At 48.9% G+C, this 16,420-nt stretch overlaps 1 protein-coding gene across 1 annotated transcript; it reads right to left on the reverse strand.

Annotated features, from left to right (window-relative positions):
- Positions 1-3,684: 3,684 nt before the first annotated feature.
- On the reverse strand, positions 3,685-4,611 carry LSM04_006325 (Peptidase M8; the record flags this gene model as incomplete). The annotated part of the gene is made up of 1 exon (XM_067331942.1): positions 3,685-4,611. One exon carries the CDS (start codon positions 4,609-4,611, stop codon positions 3,685-3,687), a length of 927 nt encoding a protein of 308 aa, XP_067194206.1.
- Positions 4,612-16,420: the final 11,809 nt, after the last annotated feature.

Raw genomic sequence — 16,420 nt, forward strand, 5'->3', positions numbered from 1 at the left:
TTCTTTATTTCTTCTTCCAATGTTGTGATGGATGGGCTTGGCTCCCTGTTATTATCCATGGTCCTCATGCCGTCGTCTGCATCAATGAATTCACTTGCCTCATCGCTGATATTCTTGCCAATGCGGCTACTGCCGTTGGGGGCAATAGTGCACACTTCCCTGTACTTTGGACACACAATGCTGCCTGTGGGGGAAGCCTTTCAGTCGAAGCTCCTTGCCCTCTGGACATGGATACCAGTTCTCATCGCCATAGTACCGCACCTGGACGCTCTCGTTCCCACACTTCACCTCTGCACACACGTCCCCAATAAGAAAACCAAGCAGCGTCACCGACTTCCCCTTCAGACACCATGACCACGGACCAAAGCGATTCCCCATTCGAATATTTGCAGGGTTAGTGCATTCACCATCAGCAATCGGTGAAATGATCGGACACATATCCGTCAGATCCCAAAAAGTTGCCCCCAACATCGGAATTACGGAAGTAGCGGTACGGATAGGCAAGTGGTGCGCCATAGTTGTACAATGCACATGTCCCCAGCGAACGACGGTCAGAGGTACACACAGGCGTTAGGGTAGTCTTATTGCAGAAGAGATCGGGGAATTTGTTAATACTGTTTTCGATGCACTTCTCTGTATGGAGACTGCAACCAGCGTCCTTGCCCCAGCTCATTGTTTCCTCCATCCCCCAGTTGGCTTTATAGTACCCGGTACATTCAAACGCTGCCATTGTCAGTGCTGTGTAGTAGCCAATGCCCGCAATGGCAGACATCAGCTCGTCCTTTGCGTTGCGTACATCCCAGTGTGACAGCGACGTCCCGACATCGCCGTCCCTTTCCAACTCAACACCCCTGACAGTGCTGCAGTTGAAGTGCTTCTGGGCCTTTTCCAAAAGGCTGGGGCAAGTTAGAAAAGGAACATAATATAGGTTTCGCAGTGTGTACGCAGTTTTCACCAAATTAAGACGAAGGAAAACATCATGGTCGAAACCAAGGATATGCGCCATCTCGTGTGCGACAATACGTGCCATTTGCGATGAATTGGTGATATATTCTGGAGTGAAGTAAATAGCACCTGCCACCGGGCGACCATCATTCGGCAGAGTTGCGCACGACAATCCCCACGCCACGGCATCGTCCACGACTTTGGGGCCAGCGGCTGCGTACATCACCGTGTCGTACCCAGAGAAGCCTGGGTCGCGGTGTTCTTGTGGTATAGAAAAGTGGTCACAGGAGTTATTTTGAACTTTATCTGGCACCTTAAACTTCCCATCAAACGGCTTCACGAGAAGGCGCTCTTGGTGGAGCTTCACGGCTTCCGGAATGACTTGGTTAATCAAGGCGTTCTTCCTCTCGTCACTGAGTATGTCGCTGTATTGGCAGACCGTTTTGTTATCATCAATGTAGTTTGGACGCGATTCTCCAACCCTTGTGCAATACCTGTCTGTGTTGCTCAGATCAATGGTCGAGACAAGGATGCGGATCGGGGCCCAGGTCCCCGACGTTGACGCGGTGTATGCTTGCCACGCACCTTGTCCCTTGGCTGGCACTTCACGCACCACAGCCACGGGTGGTCTTCCACGTATCTTCTTCACCGCATCGAAGCCACACGAGTGTACCCCCGCGGCAGCGAACCCCTTGATGGAGCAGAGAGGTAGCAGCAGTGACAGCAGTACCGTGACGTACAGCAGGGGGCGCATTCTGACGTGTGCCGGGTTGCCTTGTGTTGTTGTTGAGCTGGTTAGTGGCAAAGCAAGCAGTAGACTTCCTTTTGCTGAACATAGAAACACAAGAAAAACAGGGGAAAAGAGAACACACACTCTCTTTACCACTCTCACTCTACACAGACATCGATTCACAGTCAATCAGACTTAGTTTCACATTCCCCACACCCCCAAAAGAAAAAAGAAACATTTCCCTTCCCTTACCTTAGCGCCTTTGCCCCGCACGCCACTGCAACCCCTCATTTTTCCTTTCCCTCACACTGCTATATTGTCAGGTGCAGTGGTGACAGTGGAGACCATCGGGATATGGAACAAACAAAGCATGCAAATTCAGTTTTTTTCCCTGGAGAAAAAAGAGTCACACAACAATCACCAACAGTAAGAGGAGGATAGGGGATTGTTCTCTCCCAGTCTGCGTTTCGTCCCACAAAAGGAAACAAAAAAGCACAATATAAATTAGCGGGAATAAAATTAATAGATAGATATATATAAAAGAAATGTAAATATATATATACATTGGAGTATAGCTTTATTGTATCGTTGATTCATTCATATATTTGAGCAAAAATTACTTGCACGTATTGAGAATATTATGGTTGAAAAAAAGATTTAATGGTGTAAAAACAATAAAAAATTTACGGTGGGGGAACTGCATGTTTCTACCGCCCAAGAAGCATGTGGAAGATCCCTATGTTACGAGGGGCACATTTCTGTGACCTCGGGAGTTCAATAGCCCATCATTGCTGAAAGAGCAGCAAAGAAAATGAACACCGACGGAAACAAAGGAACGGCGACGCTGACATCGGCACCACGCACCACTCCATCAACGATACTGGGGGCAACATTTACGGCGGTGTCATGCTTCTCACTCTCTTCACGAGAAGACATCGCGCTTGGAGCATTACCCTCAACAGCATTTCTGGCCTCATGCTTCTCACTCTCTTCACGAGAAGACATCGCACTTGGAGCATTACCCTCAACAGCATTTCTGGCCTCATGCTTCTCACTCTCTTCACGAGAAGACATCGCACTTGGGGCATTACCCTCAACAGCATTTCTGGCCTCATGCTTCTCACTCTCTTCACGAGAAGACATCGCACTTGGAGCATCAACCTTACCACCATTTCTTGCCCCCTTCACCAAAGTTCCAACTGTCCCAGAACTCTCAGTAGTGACTGCTGCCCCAGCGGTATTCTTTATTTCTTCTTCCAATGTTGTGATGGATGGGCTTGGCTCCCTGTTATTATCCATGGTCCTCATGCCGTCGTCTGCATCAATGAATTCACTTGCCTCATCGCTGATATTCTTGCCAATGCGGCTACTGCCGTTGGGGGCAATAGTGCACACTTCCCTGTACTTTGGACACACAATGCTGCCTGTGGGGAAGCCTTTCAGTCGAAGCTCCTTGCCCTCTGGACATGGATACCAGTTCTCATCGCCATAGTACCGCACCTGGACGCTCTCGTTCCCACACTTCACCTCTGCACACACGTCCCCAATAAGAAAACCAAGCAGCGTCACCGACTTCCCCTTCAGACACCATGACCACGGACCAAAGCGATTCCCCATTCGAATATTTGCAGGGTTAGTGCATTCACCATCAGCAATCGGTGAAATGATCGGACACATATCCGTCAGATCCCAAAAGTTGCCCCCAACATCGGAATTACGGAAGTAGCGGTACGGATAGGCAAGCGGTGCGCCATAGTTGTACAATGCACATGTCCCCAGCGAACGACGGTCAGAGGTACACACAGGCGTTAGGGTAGTCTTATTGCAGAAGAGATCGGGGAATTTGTTAATATTGTTTTCGATGCACTTCTCTGTATGGAGACTGCAACCAGCGTCCTTGCCCCAGCTCATTGTTTCCTCCATCCCCCAGTTGGCTTTATAGTACCCGGTACATTCAAACGCTGCCATTGTCAGTGCTGTGTAGTAGCCAATGCCCGCAATGGCAGACATCAGCTCGTCCTTTGCGTTGCGTACATCCCAGTGTGACAGCGACGTCCCGACATCGCCGTCCCTTTCCAACTCAACACCCCTGACAGTGCTGCAGTTGAAGTGCTTCTGGGCCTTTCCAAAAGGCTGGGGCAAGTTAGAAAAGGAACATAATATAGGTTTCGCAGTGTGTACGCAGTTTTCACCAAATTAAGACGAAGGAAAACATCATGGTCGAAACCAAGGATATGCGCCATCTCGTGTGCGACAATACGTGCCATTTGCGATGAATTGGTGATATATTCTGGAGTGAAGTAAATAGCACCTGCCACCGGGCGACCATCATTCGGCAGAGTTGCGCACGACAATCCCCACGCCACGGCATCGTCCACGACTTTGGGGCCAGCGGCTGCGTACATCACCGTGTCGTACCCAGAGAAGCCTGGGTCGCGGTGTTCTTGTGGTATAGAAAAGTGGTCACAGGAGTTATTTTGAACTTTATCTGGCACCTTAAACTTCCCATCAAACGGCTTCACGAGAAGGCGCTCTTGGTGGAGCTTCACGGCTTCCGGAATGACTTGGTTAATCAAGGCGTTCTTCCTCTCGTCACTGAGTATGTCGCTGTATTGGCAGACCGTTTTGTTATCATCAATGTAGTTTGGACGCGATTCTCCAACCCTTGTGCAATACCTGTCTGTGTTGCTCAGATCAATGGTCGAGACAAGGATGCGGATCGGGGCCCAGGTCCCCGACGTTGACGCGGTGTATGCTTGCCACGCACCTTGTCCCTTGGCTGGCACTTCACGCACCACAGCCACGGGTGGTCTTCCACGTATCTTCTTCACCGCATCGAAGCCACACGAGTGTACCCCCGCGGCAGCGAACCCCTTGATGGAGCAGAGAGGTAGCAGCAGTGACAGCAGTACCGTGACGTACAGCAGGGGGCGCATTCTGACGTGTGCCGGGTTGCCTTGTGTTGTTGTTGAGCTGGTTAGTGGCAAAGCAAGCAGTAGACTTCCTTTTGCTGAACATAGAAACACAAGAAAAACAGGGGAAAAGAGAACACACACTCTCTTTACCACTCTCACTCTACACAGACATCGATTCACAGTCAATCAGACTTAGTTTCACATTCCCCACACCCCCAAAAGAAAAAAGAAACATTTCCCTTCCCCTTACCTTAGCGCCTTTGCCCCGCACGCCACTGCAACCCCTCATTTTTCCTTTCCCTCACACTGCTATATTGTCAGGTGCAGTGGTGACAGTGGAGACCATCGGGATATGGAACAAACAAAGCATGCAAATTCAGTTTTTCCCCTGGAGAAAAAAGAGTCACACAACAATCACCAACATCAAGAGGAGGATAGGGGATTGTTCTCTCCCAGTCTGCGTTTCGTCCCACAAAAGGAAACAAAAAAGCACAATATAAATTAGCGGGAATAAAATTAATAGATAGATATATATAAAAGAAATGTAAATATATATATACATTGGAGTATAGCTTTATTGTATCGTTGATTCATTCATATATTTGAGCAAAAATTACTTGCACGTATTGAGAATATTATGGTTGAAAAAAAGATTTAATGGTGTAAAAACAATAAAAAATTTACGGTGGGGAACTGCATGTTTCTACCGCCCAAGAAGCATGTGGAAGATCCCTATGTTACGAGGGGCACATTTCTGTGACCTCGGGAGTTCAATAGCCCATCATTGCTGAAAGAGCAGCAAAGAAAATGAACACCGACGGAAACAAAGGAACGGCGACGCTGACATCGGCACCACGCACCACTCCATCAACGATACTGGGGGCAACATTTACGGCGGTGTCATGCTTCTCACTCTCTTCACGAGAAGACATCGCACTTGGAGCATTACCCTCAACAGCATTTCTGGCCTCATGCTTCTCCTCTCTTCACGAGAAGACATCGCACTTGGAGCATTACAGAAGACATCGCACTTGGGGCATTACCCTCAACAGCATTTCTGGCCTCATGCTTCTCACTCTCTTCACGAGAAGACATCGCACTTGGGGCATCAACCTTACCACCATTTCTTGCCCCCTTCACCAAAGTTCCAACTGTCCCAGAACTCTCAGTAGTGACTGCTGCCCCAGCGGTATTCTTTATTTCTTCTTCCAATGTTGTGATGGATGGGCTTGGCTCCCTGTTATTATCCATGGTCCTCATGCCGTCGTCTGCATCAATGAATTCACTTGCCTCATCGCTGATATTCTTGCCAATGCGGCTACTGCCGTTGGGGGCAATAGTGCACACTTCCCTGTACTTTGGACACACAATGCTGCCTGTGGGGAAGCCTTTCAGTCGAAGCTCCTTGCCCTCTGGACATGGATACCAGTTCTCATCGCCATAGTACCGCACCTGGACGCTCTCGTTCCCACACTTCACCTCTGCACACACGTCCCCAATAAGAAAACCAAGCAGCGTCACCGACTTCCCCTTCAGACACCATGACCACGGACCAAAGCGATTCCCCATTCGAATATTTGCAGGGTTAGTGCATTCACCATCAGCAATCGGTGAAATGATCGGACACATATCCGTCAGATCCCAAAAGTTGCCCCCAACATCGGAATTACGGAAGTAGCGGTACGGATAGGCAAGCGGTGCGCCATAGTTGTACAATGCACATGTCCCCAGCGAACGACGGTCAGAGGTACACACAGGCGTTCGGCTGGTCTCATTGCAGAAGAGATCGGGGAATTTGTTAATACTGTTTTCGATGCACTTCTCTGTATGGAGACTGCAACCAGCGTCCTTGCCCCAGCTCATTGTTTCCTCCATCCCCCAGTTGGCTTTATAGTACCCGGTACATTCAAACGCTGCCATTGTCAGTGCTGTGTAGTAGCCAATGCCCGCAATGGCAGACATCAGCTCGTCCTTTGCGTTGCGTACATCCCAGTGTGACAGCGACGTCCCGACATCGCCGTCCCTCTTCCAACTCAACACCCCTGACAGTGCTGCAGTTGAAGTGCTTCTGGGCCTTTTCCAAAAGCTTTGCTGGGGCAAGTTAGAAAAGTGAACATAATATAGGTTTCGCACGTGTGTACGCAGTTTTCACCTAATTAAGACGAAGGAAAACATCATGGTCGAAACCAAGGATATGCGCCATCTCGTGTGCGACAATACGTGCCATTGTGGGATGAATTGGTGATATATTCTGGAGTGAACCAAATAGCACCTGCCACCCAGGGCGACCATCATTCGGCAGAGTTGCGCACGACAATCCCCACGCCACGGCATCGTCTACGACTTTGGGGCCAGCGGCTGCGTACATCACCGTGTCGTACCCGGAGAAACCTGGGTCGCGGTGTTCTTGTGGTATACGAAAGGTGGTCACATGGAGTTATTTTGAACTTTATCGTGGCACCTTAAACTTCCCATCAAACGGCTTCACGAGAAGGCGCTCTTGGTGGAGCTTCACGGCTTCCGGAATGACTTGGTTAATCAAGGCGTTCTTCTTCTCGTCACTGAGTATGTCGCTGTATTGGCAGACCGTTTTGTTATCATCAATGTAGTTTGGACGCGATTCTCCAACCCTTGTGCAATACCTGTCTGTGTTGCTCAGATCAATGGTCGAGACAAGGATGCGGATCGGGGCCCAGGTCCCCGACGTTGACGCGGTGTATGCTTGCCACGCACCTTGTCCCTTGGCTGGCACTTCACGCACCACAGCCACGGGTGGTCTTCCACGTATCTTCTTCACCGCATCGAAGCCACACGAGTGTACCCCCGCGGCAGCGAACCCCTTGATGGAGCAGAGAGGTAGCAGCAGTGACAGCAGTACCGTGACGTACAGCAGGGGGCGCATTCTGACGTGTGCCGGGTTGCCTTGTGTTGTTGTTGAGCTGGTTAGTGGCAAAGCAAGCAGTAGACTTCCTTTTGCTGAACATAGAAACACAAGAAAAACAGGGGAAAAGAGAACACACACTCTCTTTACCACTCTCACTCTACACAGACATCGATTCACAGTCAATCAGACTTAGTTTCACATTCCCCACACCCCCAAAAGAAAAAAGAAACATTTCCCTTCCCCTACCTTAGCGCCTTTGCCCCGCACGCCACTGCAACCCCTCATTTTTCCTTTCCCTCACACTGCTATATTGTCAGGTGCAGTGGTGACAGTGGAGACCATCGGGATATGGAACAAACAAAGCATGCAAATTCAGTTTTTTCCCTGGAGAAAAAAGAGTCACACAGCAGCCACTAACATCCAGAGGATGAGTGCGCAATGACTTTTCTCCGCACCCGTATGATTTTACAATCATTGCAAAAGTATATATGCATGAAAATATTGTTTAATAACAAGAAATCATAAAAAAATTAAAATAGTTAACAAATCTCCATCCTACATGTGTGTTACCATGGTGCTAAAATCATAATATTAATGCGAATATTAAAGGGCAGAACAGTTTGCTATTAATTTGCCCAAAGGTTTGGAATACCGGGAAAGAGAGCCAACAGAAAGAGAAAAGGTGCAGTAACAGCAGCGAAAAAATCTTTAGCAAACCCGCCACTTTTTTTTTTGGCTGCTTTATTACCAGCTTCTCCACTTCCTCCTGATACCGGAGTCGCCCTAGCCCCCATGCTGTACCCTGCATCAATGAATTCACTTGCCTCATCGCTGATATTCTTGCCAATGCGGCTACTGCCGTTGGGGGCAATAGTGCACACTTCCCTGTACTTTGGACACACAATGCTGCCTGTGGGGAAGCCTTTCAGTCGAAGCTCCTTGCCCTCTGGACATGGATACCAGTTCTCATCGCCATAGTACCGCACCTGGACGCTCTCGTTCCCACACTTCACCTCTGCACACACGTCCCCAATAAGAAAACCAAGCAGCGTCACTGACTTCCCCTTCAGACACCATGACCACGGACCAAAGCGATTCCCCATTCGAATATTTGCAGGGTTAGTGCATTCACCATCAGCAATCGGTGAAATGATCGGACACATATCCGTCAGATCTCCCAGACGTCCACCGACACGTTTGTCTCTAAAGTACTGATATCTAAGATGGAAGTTGTACTCGAAGAGTCCACATGTCCCCAGCGAACGACGGTCAGAGGTACACACAGGCGTTCGGCTGGTCTCATTGCAGAAGAGATCGGGGAATTTGTTAATATTGTTTTCGATGCACTTCTCTGTATGGAGACTGCAACCAGCGTCCTTGCCCCAGCTCATTGTTTCCTCCATCCCCCAGTTGGCTTTATAGTACCCGGTACATTCAAACGCTGCCATTGTCAGTGCTGTGTAGTAGCCAATGCCCGCAATGGCAGACATCAGCTCGTCCTTTGCGGTGCGCCGTTCCCAGTGTGACAGCGACGTCCCCCTTCCACCTTCATCTTCCAACTCAACACCCCTGACAGTGCTGCAGTTGAAGTGCTTCTGGGCCTTTTCCATAAGCTTTTCTGACGTTAACATGTGAACTGTATTCTTTCCACGAAACCTATGCACTGTAGCAATCATTTGATTAACAGAAAACACTTCGCTGTCGAAACCAAGGATATGCGCCATCTCGTGTGCGACAATACGTACCATTGTGGGACTGTTAGTAATATGTTCTGGTGCCAAATGCATAACTCCCACCACAGGACGCCCATTCGGCAGAGTTGCGCACATTACTGCCCAAGCAATGTTTTGGTTTAGGCGTGATGGACCAGCGGCTGCGTACATCACAGCATCGTATCCGGATATACCTGGTCTGTGGTGGTCGCTTGGAATACGAAAGGTGGAACATGGATGCCTCAAAGAAAAGCGTGGCACCTTAAACTTCCCATCAAACGGCTTCACGAGAAGGCGCTCTTGGTGGAGCTTCACGGCTTCCGGAATGACTTGGTTAATCAAGGCGTTCTTCTTCTCGTCACTGAGTATGTCGCTGTATTGGCAGACCGTTTTGTTATCATCAATGTAGTTTGGACGCGATTCTCCAACCCTTGTGCAATACCTGTCTGTGTTGCTCAGATCAATGGTCGAGACAAGGATGCGGATCGGGGCCCAGGTCCCCGACGTTGACGCGGTGTATGCTTGCCACGCACCTTGTCCCTTGGCTGGCACTTCACGCACCACAGCCACGGGTGGTCTTCCACGTATCTTCTTCACCGCATCGAAGCCACACGAGTGTACCCCCGCGGCAGCGAAACCCCTTGATGGAGCAGAGAGGTAGCAGCAGTGACAGCAGTACCGTGACGTACAGCAGGGGGCGCATTCTGACGTGTGCCGGGTTGCCTTGTGTTGTTGTTGAGCTGGTTAGTGGCAAAGCAAGCAGTAGACTTCCTTTTGCTGAACATAGAAACACAAGAAAAACAGGGGAAAAGAGAACACACACTCTCTTTACCACTCTCACTCTACACAGACATCGATTCACAGTCAATCAGACTTAGTTTCACATTCCCCACACCCCCAAAAGAAAAAAAGAAACATTTCCCTTCCCCTTACCTTAGCGCCTTTGCCCCGCACGCCACTGCAACCCCTCATTTTTCCTTTCCCTCACACTGCTATATTGTCAGGTGCAGTGGTGACAGTGGAGACCATCGGGATATGGAACAAACAAAGCATGCAAATTCAGTTTTTTCCCCTGGAGAAAAAAGAGTCACACAGCAGCCACTAACATCCAGAGGATGAGTGCGCAATGACTTTTCTCCGCACCCGTATGATTTTACAATCATTGCAAAAGTATATATGCATGAAAATATTGTTTAATAACAAGAAATCATAAAAAAATTAAAATAGTTAACAAATCTCCATCCTACATGTGTGTTACCATGGTGCTAAAATCATAATATTAATGCGAATATTAAAGGGCAGAACAGTTTGCTATTAATTTGCCCAAAGGTTTGGAATACCGGGAAAGAGAGCCAACAGAAAGAGAAAAGGTGCAGTAACAGCAGCGAAAAAATCTTTAGCAAACCCGCCACTTTTTTTTTGGCTGCTTTATTACCAGCTTCTCCACTTCCTCCTGATACCGGAGTCGCCCTAGCCCCCATGCTGTACCCTGCATCAATGAATTCACTTGCCTCATCGCTGATATTCTTGCCAATGCGGCTACTGCCGTTGGGGGCAATAGTGCACACTTCCCTGTACTTTGGACACACAATGCTGCCTGTGGGGAAGCCTTTCAGTCGAAGCTCCTTGCCCTCTGGACATGGATACCAGTTCTCATCGCCATAGTACCGCACCTGGACGCTCTCGTTCCCACACTTCACCTCTGCACACACGTCCCCAATAAGAAAACCAAGCAGCGTCACTGACTTCCCCTTCAGACACCATGACCACGGACCAAAGCGATTCCCCATTCGAATATTTGCAGGGTTAGTGCATTCACCATCAGCAATCGGTGAAATGATCGGACACATATCCGTCAGATCTCCCAGACGTCCACCGACACGTTTGTCTCTAAAGTACTGATATCTAAGATGGAAGTTGTACTCGAAGAGTCCACATGTCCCCAGCGAACGACGGTCAGAGGTACACACAGGCGTTCGGCTGGTCTCATTGCAGAAGAGATCGGGGAATTTGTTAATATTGTTTTCGATGCACTTCTCTGTATGGAGACTGCAACCAGCGTCCTTGCCCCAGCTCATTGTTTCCTCCATCCCCCAGTTGGCTTTATAGTACCCGGTACATTCAAACGCTGCCATTGTCAGTGCTGTGTAGTAGCCAATGCCCGCAATGGCAGACATCAGCTCGTCCTTTGCGGTGCGCCGTTCCCAGTGTGACAGCGACGTCCCCTTCCACCTTCATCTTCCAACTCAACACCCCTGACAGTGCTGCAGTTGAAGTGCTTCTGGGCCTTTTCCATAAGCTTTTCTGACGTTAACATGTGAACTGTATTCTTTCCACGAAACCTATGCACTGTAGCAATCATTTGATTAACAGAAAACACTTCGCTGTCGAAACCAAGGATATGCGCCATCTCGTGTGCGACAATACGTACCATTGTGGGACTGTTAGTAATATGTTCTGGTGCCAAATGCATAACTCCCACCACAGGACGCCCATTCGGCAGAGTTGCGCACATTACTGCCCAAGCAATGTTTTGGTTTAGGCGTGATGGACCAGCGGCTGCGTACATCACAGCATCGTATCCGGATATACCTGGTCTGTGGTGGTCGCTTGGAATACGAAAGGTGGAACATGGATGCCTCAAAGAAAAGCGTGGCACCTTAAACTTCCCATCAAACGGCTTCACGAGAAGGCGCTCTTGGTGGAGCTTCACGGCTTCCGGAATGACTTGGTTAATCAAGGCGTTCTTCTTCTCGTCACTGAGTATGTCGCTGTATTGGCAGACCGTTTTGTTATCATCAATGTAGTTTGGACGCGATTCTCCAACCCTTGTGCAATACCTGTCTGTGTTGCTCAGATCAATGGTCGAGACAAGGATGCGGATCGGGGCCCAGGTCCCCGACGTTGACGCGGTGTATGCTTGCCACGCACCTTGTCCCTTGGCTGGCACTTCACGCACCACAGCCACGGGTGGTCTTCCACGTATCTTCTTCACCGCATCGAAGCCACACGAGTGTACCCCCGCGGCAGCGAACCCCTTGATGGAGCAGAGAGGTAGCAGCAGTGACAGCAGTACCGTGACGTACAGCAGGGGGCGCATTCTGACGTGTGCCGGGTTGCCTTGTGTTGTTGTTGAGCTGGTTAGTGGCAAAGCAAGCAGTAGACTTCCTTTTGCTGAACATAGAAACACAAGAAAAACAGGGGAAAAGAGAACACACACTCTCTTTACCACTCTCACTCTACACAGACATCGATTCACAGTCAATCAGACTTAGTTTCACATTCCCCACACCCCCAAAAGAAAAAAGAAACATTTCCCTTCCCCTTACCTTAGCGCCTTTGCCCCGCACGCCACTGCAACCCCTCATTTTTCCTTTCCCTCACACTGCTATATTGTCAGGTGCAGTGGTGACAGTGGAGACCATCGGGATATGGAACAAACAAAGCATGCAAATTCAGTTTTTTCCCCTGGAGAAAAAGAGTCACACAGCAGCCACTAACATCCAGAGGATGAGTGCGCAATGACTTTTCTCCGCACCCGTATGATTTTACAATCATTGCAAAAGTATATATGCATGAAAATATTGTTTAATAACAAGAAATCATAAAAAAATTAAAATAGTTAACAAATCTCCATCCTACATGTGTGTTACCATGGTGCTAAAATCATAATATTAATGCGAATATTAAAGGGCAGAACAGTTTGCTATTAATTTGCCCAAAGGTTTGGAATACCGGGAAAGAGAGCCAACAGAAAGAGAAAAGGTGCAGTAACAGCAGCGAAAAAATCTTTAGCAAACCCGCCACTTTTTTTTTGGCTGCTTTATTACCAGCTTCTCCACTTCCTCCTGATACCGGAGTCGCCCTAGCCCCCATGCTGTACCCTGCATCAATGAATTCACTTGCCTCATCGCTGATATTCTTGCCAATGCGGCTACTGCCGTTGGGGGCAATAGTGCACACTTCCCTGTACTTTGGACACACAATGCTGCCTGTGGGGAAGCCTTTCAGTCGAAGCTCCTTGCCCTCTGGACATGGATACCAGTTCTCATCGCCATAGTACCGCACCTGGACGCTCTCGTTCCCACACTTCACCTCTGCACACACGTCCCCAATAAGAAAACCAAGCAGCGTCACCGACTTCCCCTTCAGACACCATGACCACGGACCAAAGCGATTCCCCATTCGAATATTTGCAGGGTTAGTGCATTCACCATCAGCAATCGGTGAAATGATCGGACACATATCCGTCAGATCTCCCAGACGTCCACCGACACGTTTGTCTCTAAAGTACTGATATCTAAGATGGAAGTTGTACTCGAAGAGTCCACATGTCCCCAGCGAACGACGGTCAGAGGTACACACAGGCGTTCGGCTGGTCTCATTGCAGAAGAGATCGGGGAATTTGTTAATATTGTTTTCGATGCACTTCTCTGTATGGAGACTGCAACCAGCGTCCTTGCCCCAGCTCATTGTTTCCTCCATCCCCCAGTTGGCTTTATAGTACCCGGTACTCTCAAACGCTGCCATTGTCAGTGCTGTGTAGTAGCCAATGCCCGCAATGGCAGACATCAGCTCGTCCTTTGCGGTGCGCCGTTCCCAGTGTGACAGCGACGTCCCCCTTCCACCTTCATCTTCCAACTCAACACCCCTGACAGTGCTGCAGTTGAAGTGCTTCTGGGCCTTTTCCATAAGCTTTTCTGACGTTAACATGTGAACTGTATTCTTTCCACGAAACCTATGCACTGTAGCAATCATTTGATTAACAGAAAACACTTCGCTGTCGAAACCAAGGATATGCGCCATCTCGTGTGCGACAATACGTACCATTGTGGGACTGTTAGTAATATGTTCTGGTGCCAAATGCATAACTCCCACCACAGGACGCCCATTCGGCAGAGTTGCGCACATTACTGCCCAAGCAATGTTTTGGTTTAGGCGTGATGGACCAGCGGCTGCGTACATCACAGCATCGTATCCGGATATACCTGGTCTGTGGTGGTCGCTTGGAATACGAAAGGTGGAACATGGATGCCTCAAAGAAAAGCGTGGCACCTTAAACTTCCCATCAAACGGCTTCACGAGAAGGCGCTCTTGGTGGAGCTTCACGGCTTCCGGAATGACTTGGTTAATCAAGGCGTTCTTCTTCTCGTCACTGAGTATGTCGCTGTATTGGCAGACCGTTTTGTTATCATCAATGTAGTTTGGACGCGATTCTCCAACCCTTGTGCAATACCTGTCTGTGTTGCTCAGATCAATGGTCGAGACAAGGATGCGGATCGGGGCCCAGGTCCCCGACGTTGACGCGGTGTATGCTTGCCACGCACCTTGTCCCTTGGCTGGCACTTCACGCACCACAGCCACGGGTGGTCTTCCACGTATCTTCTTCACCGCATCGAAGCCACACGAGTGTACCCCCGCGGCAGCGAACCCCTTGATGGAGCAGAGAGGTAGCAGCAGTGACAGCAGTACCGTGACGTACAGCAGGGGCGCATTCTGACGTGTGCCGGGTTGCCTTGTGTTGTTGTTGAGCTGGTTAGTGGCAAAGCAAGCAGTAGACTTCCTTTTGCTGAACATAGAAACACAAGAAAAACAGGGGAAAAGAGAACACACACTCTCTTTACCACTCTCACTCTACACAGACATCGATTCACAGTCAATCAGACTTAGTTTCACATTCCCCACACCCCAAAAGAAAAAAGAAACATTTCCCTTCCCCCTACCTTAGCGCCTTTGCCCCGCACGCCACTGCAACCCCTCATTTTTCCTTTCCCTCACACTGCTATATTGTCAGGTGCAGTGGTGACAGTGGAGACCATCGGGATATGGAACAAACAAAGCATGCAAATTCAGTTTTTTCCCCTGGAGAAAAAAGAGTCACACAGCAGCCACTAACATCCAGAGGATGAGTGCGCAATGACTTTTCTCCGCACCCGTATGATTTTACAATCATTGCAAAAGTATATATGCATGAAAATATTGTTTAATAACAAGAAATCATAAAAAAATTAAAATAGTTAACAAATCTCCATCCTACATGTGTGTTACCATGGTGCTAAAATCATAATATTAATGCGAATATTAAAGGGCAGAACAGTTTGCTATTAATTTGCCCAAAGGTTTGGAATACCGGGAAAGAGAGCCAACAGAAAGAGAAAAGGTGCAGTAACAGCAGCGAAAAAATCTTTAGCAAACCCGCCACTTTTTTTTTGGCTGCTTTATTACCAGCTTCTCCACTTCCTCCTGATACCGGAGTCGCCCTAGCCCCCATGCTGTACCCTGCATCAATGAATTCACTTGCCTCATCGCTGATATTCTTGCCAATGCGGCTACTGCCGTTGGGGGCAATAGTGCACACTTCCCTGTACTTTGGACACACAATGCTGCCTGTGGGGGAAGCCTTTCAGTCGAAGCTCCTTGCCCTCTGGACATGGATACCAGTTCTCATCGCCATAGTACCGCACCTGGACGCTCTCGTTCCCACACTTCACCTCTGCACACACGTCCCCAATAAGAAAACCAAGCAGCGTCACTGACTTCCCCTTCAGACACCATGACCACGGACCAAAGCGATTCCCCATTCGAATATTTGCAGGGTTAGTGCATTCACCATCAGCAATCGGTGAAATGATCGGACACATATCCGTCAGATCTCCCAGACGTCCACCGACACGTTTGTCTCTAAAGTACTGATATCTAAGATGGAAGTTGTACTCGAAGAGTCCACATGTCCCCAGCGAACGACGGTCAGAGGTACACACAGGCGTTCGGCTGGTCTCATTGCAGAAGAGATCGGGGAATTTGTTAATATTGTTTTCGATGCACTTCTCTGTATGGAGACTGCAACCAGCGTCCTTGCCCCAGCTCATTGTTTCCTCCATCCCCCAGTTGGCTTTATAGTACCCGGTACATTCAAACGCTGCCATTGTCAGTGCTGTGTAGTAGCCAATGCCCGCAATGGCAGACATCAGCTCGTCCTTTGCGGTGCGCCGTTCCCAGTGTGACAGCGACGTCCCCCTTCCACCTTCATCTTCCAACTCAACACCCCTGACAGTGCTGCAGTTGAAGTGCTTCTGGGCCTTTTCCATAAGCTTTTCTGACGTTAACATGTGAACTGTATTCTTTCCACGAAACCTATGCACTGTAGCAATCATTTGATTAACAGAAAACACTTCGCTGTCGAAACCAAGGATATGCGCCATCTCGTGTGCGACAATACGTACCATTGTGGGAC

The sequence above is a fragment of the Trypanosoma melophagium genome, assembly GCF_022059095.1.
Source record: "Trypanosoma melophagium isolate St. Kilda chromosome Unknown ctg13segment0, whole genome shotgun sequence".
NCBI lineage: Eukaryota > Euglenozoa > Kinetoplastea > Trypanosomatida > Trypanosomatidae > Trypanosoma > Trypanosoma melophagium.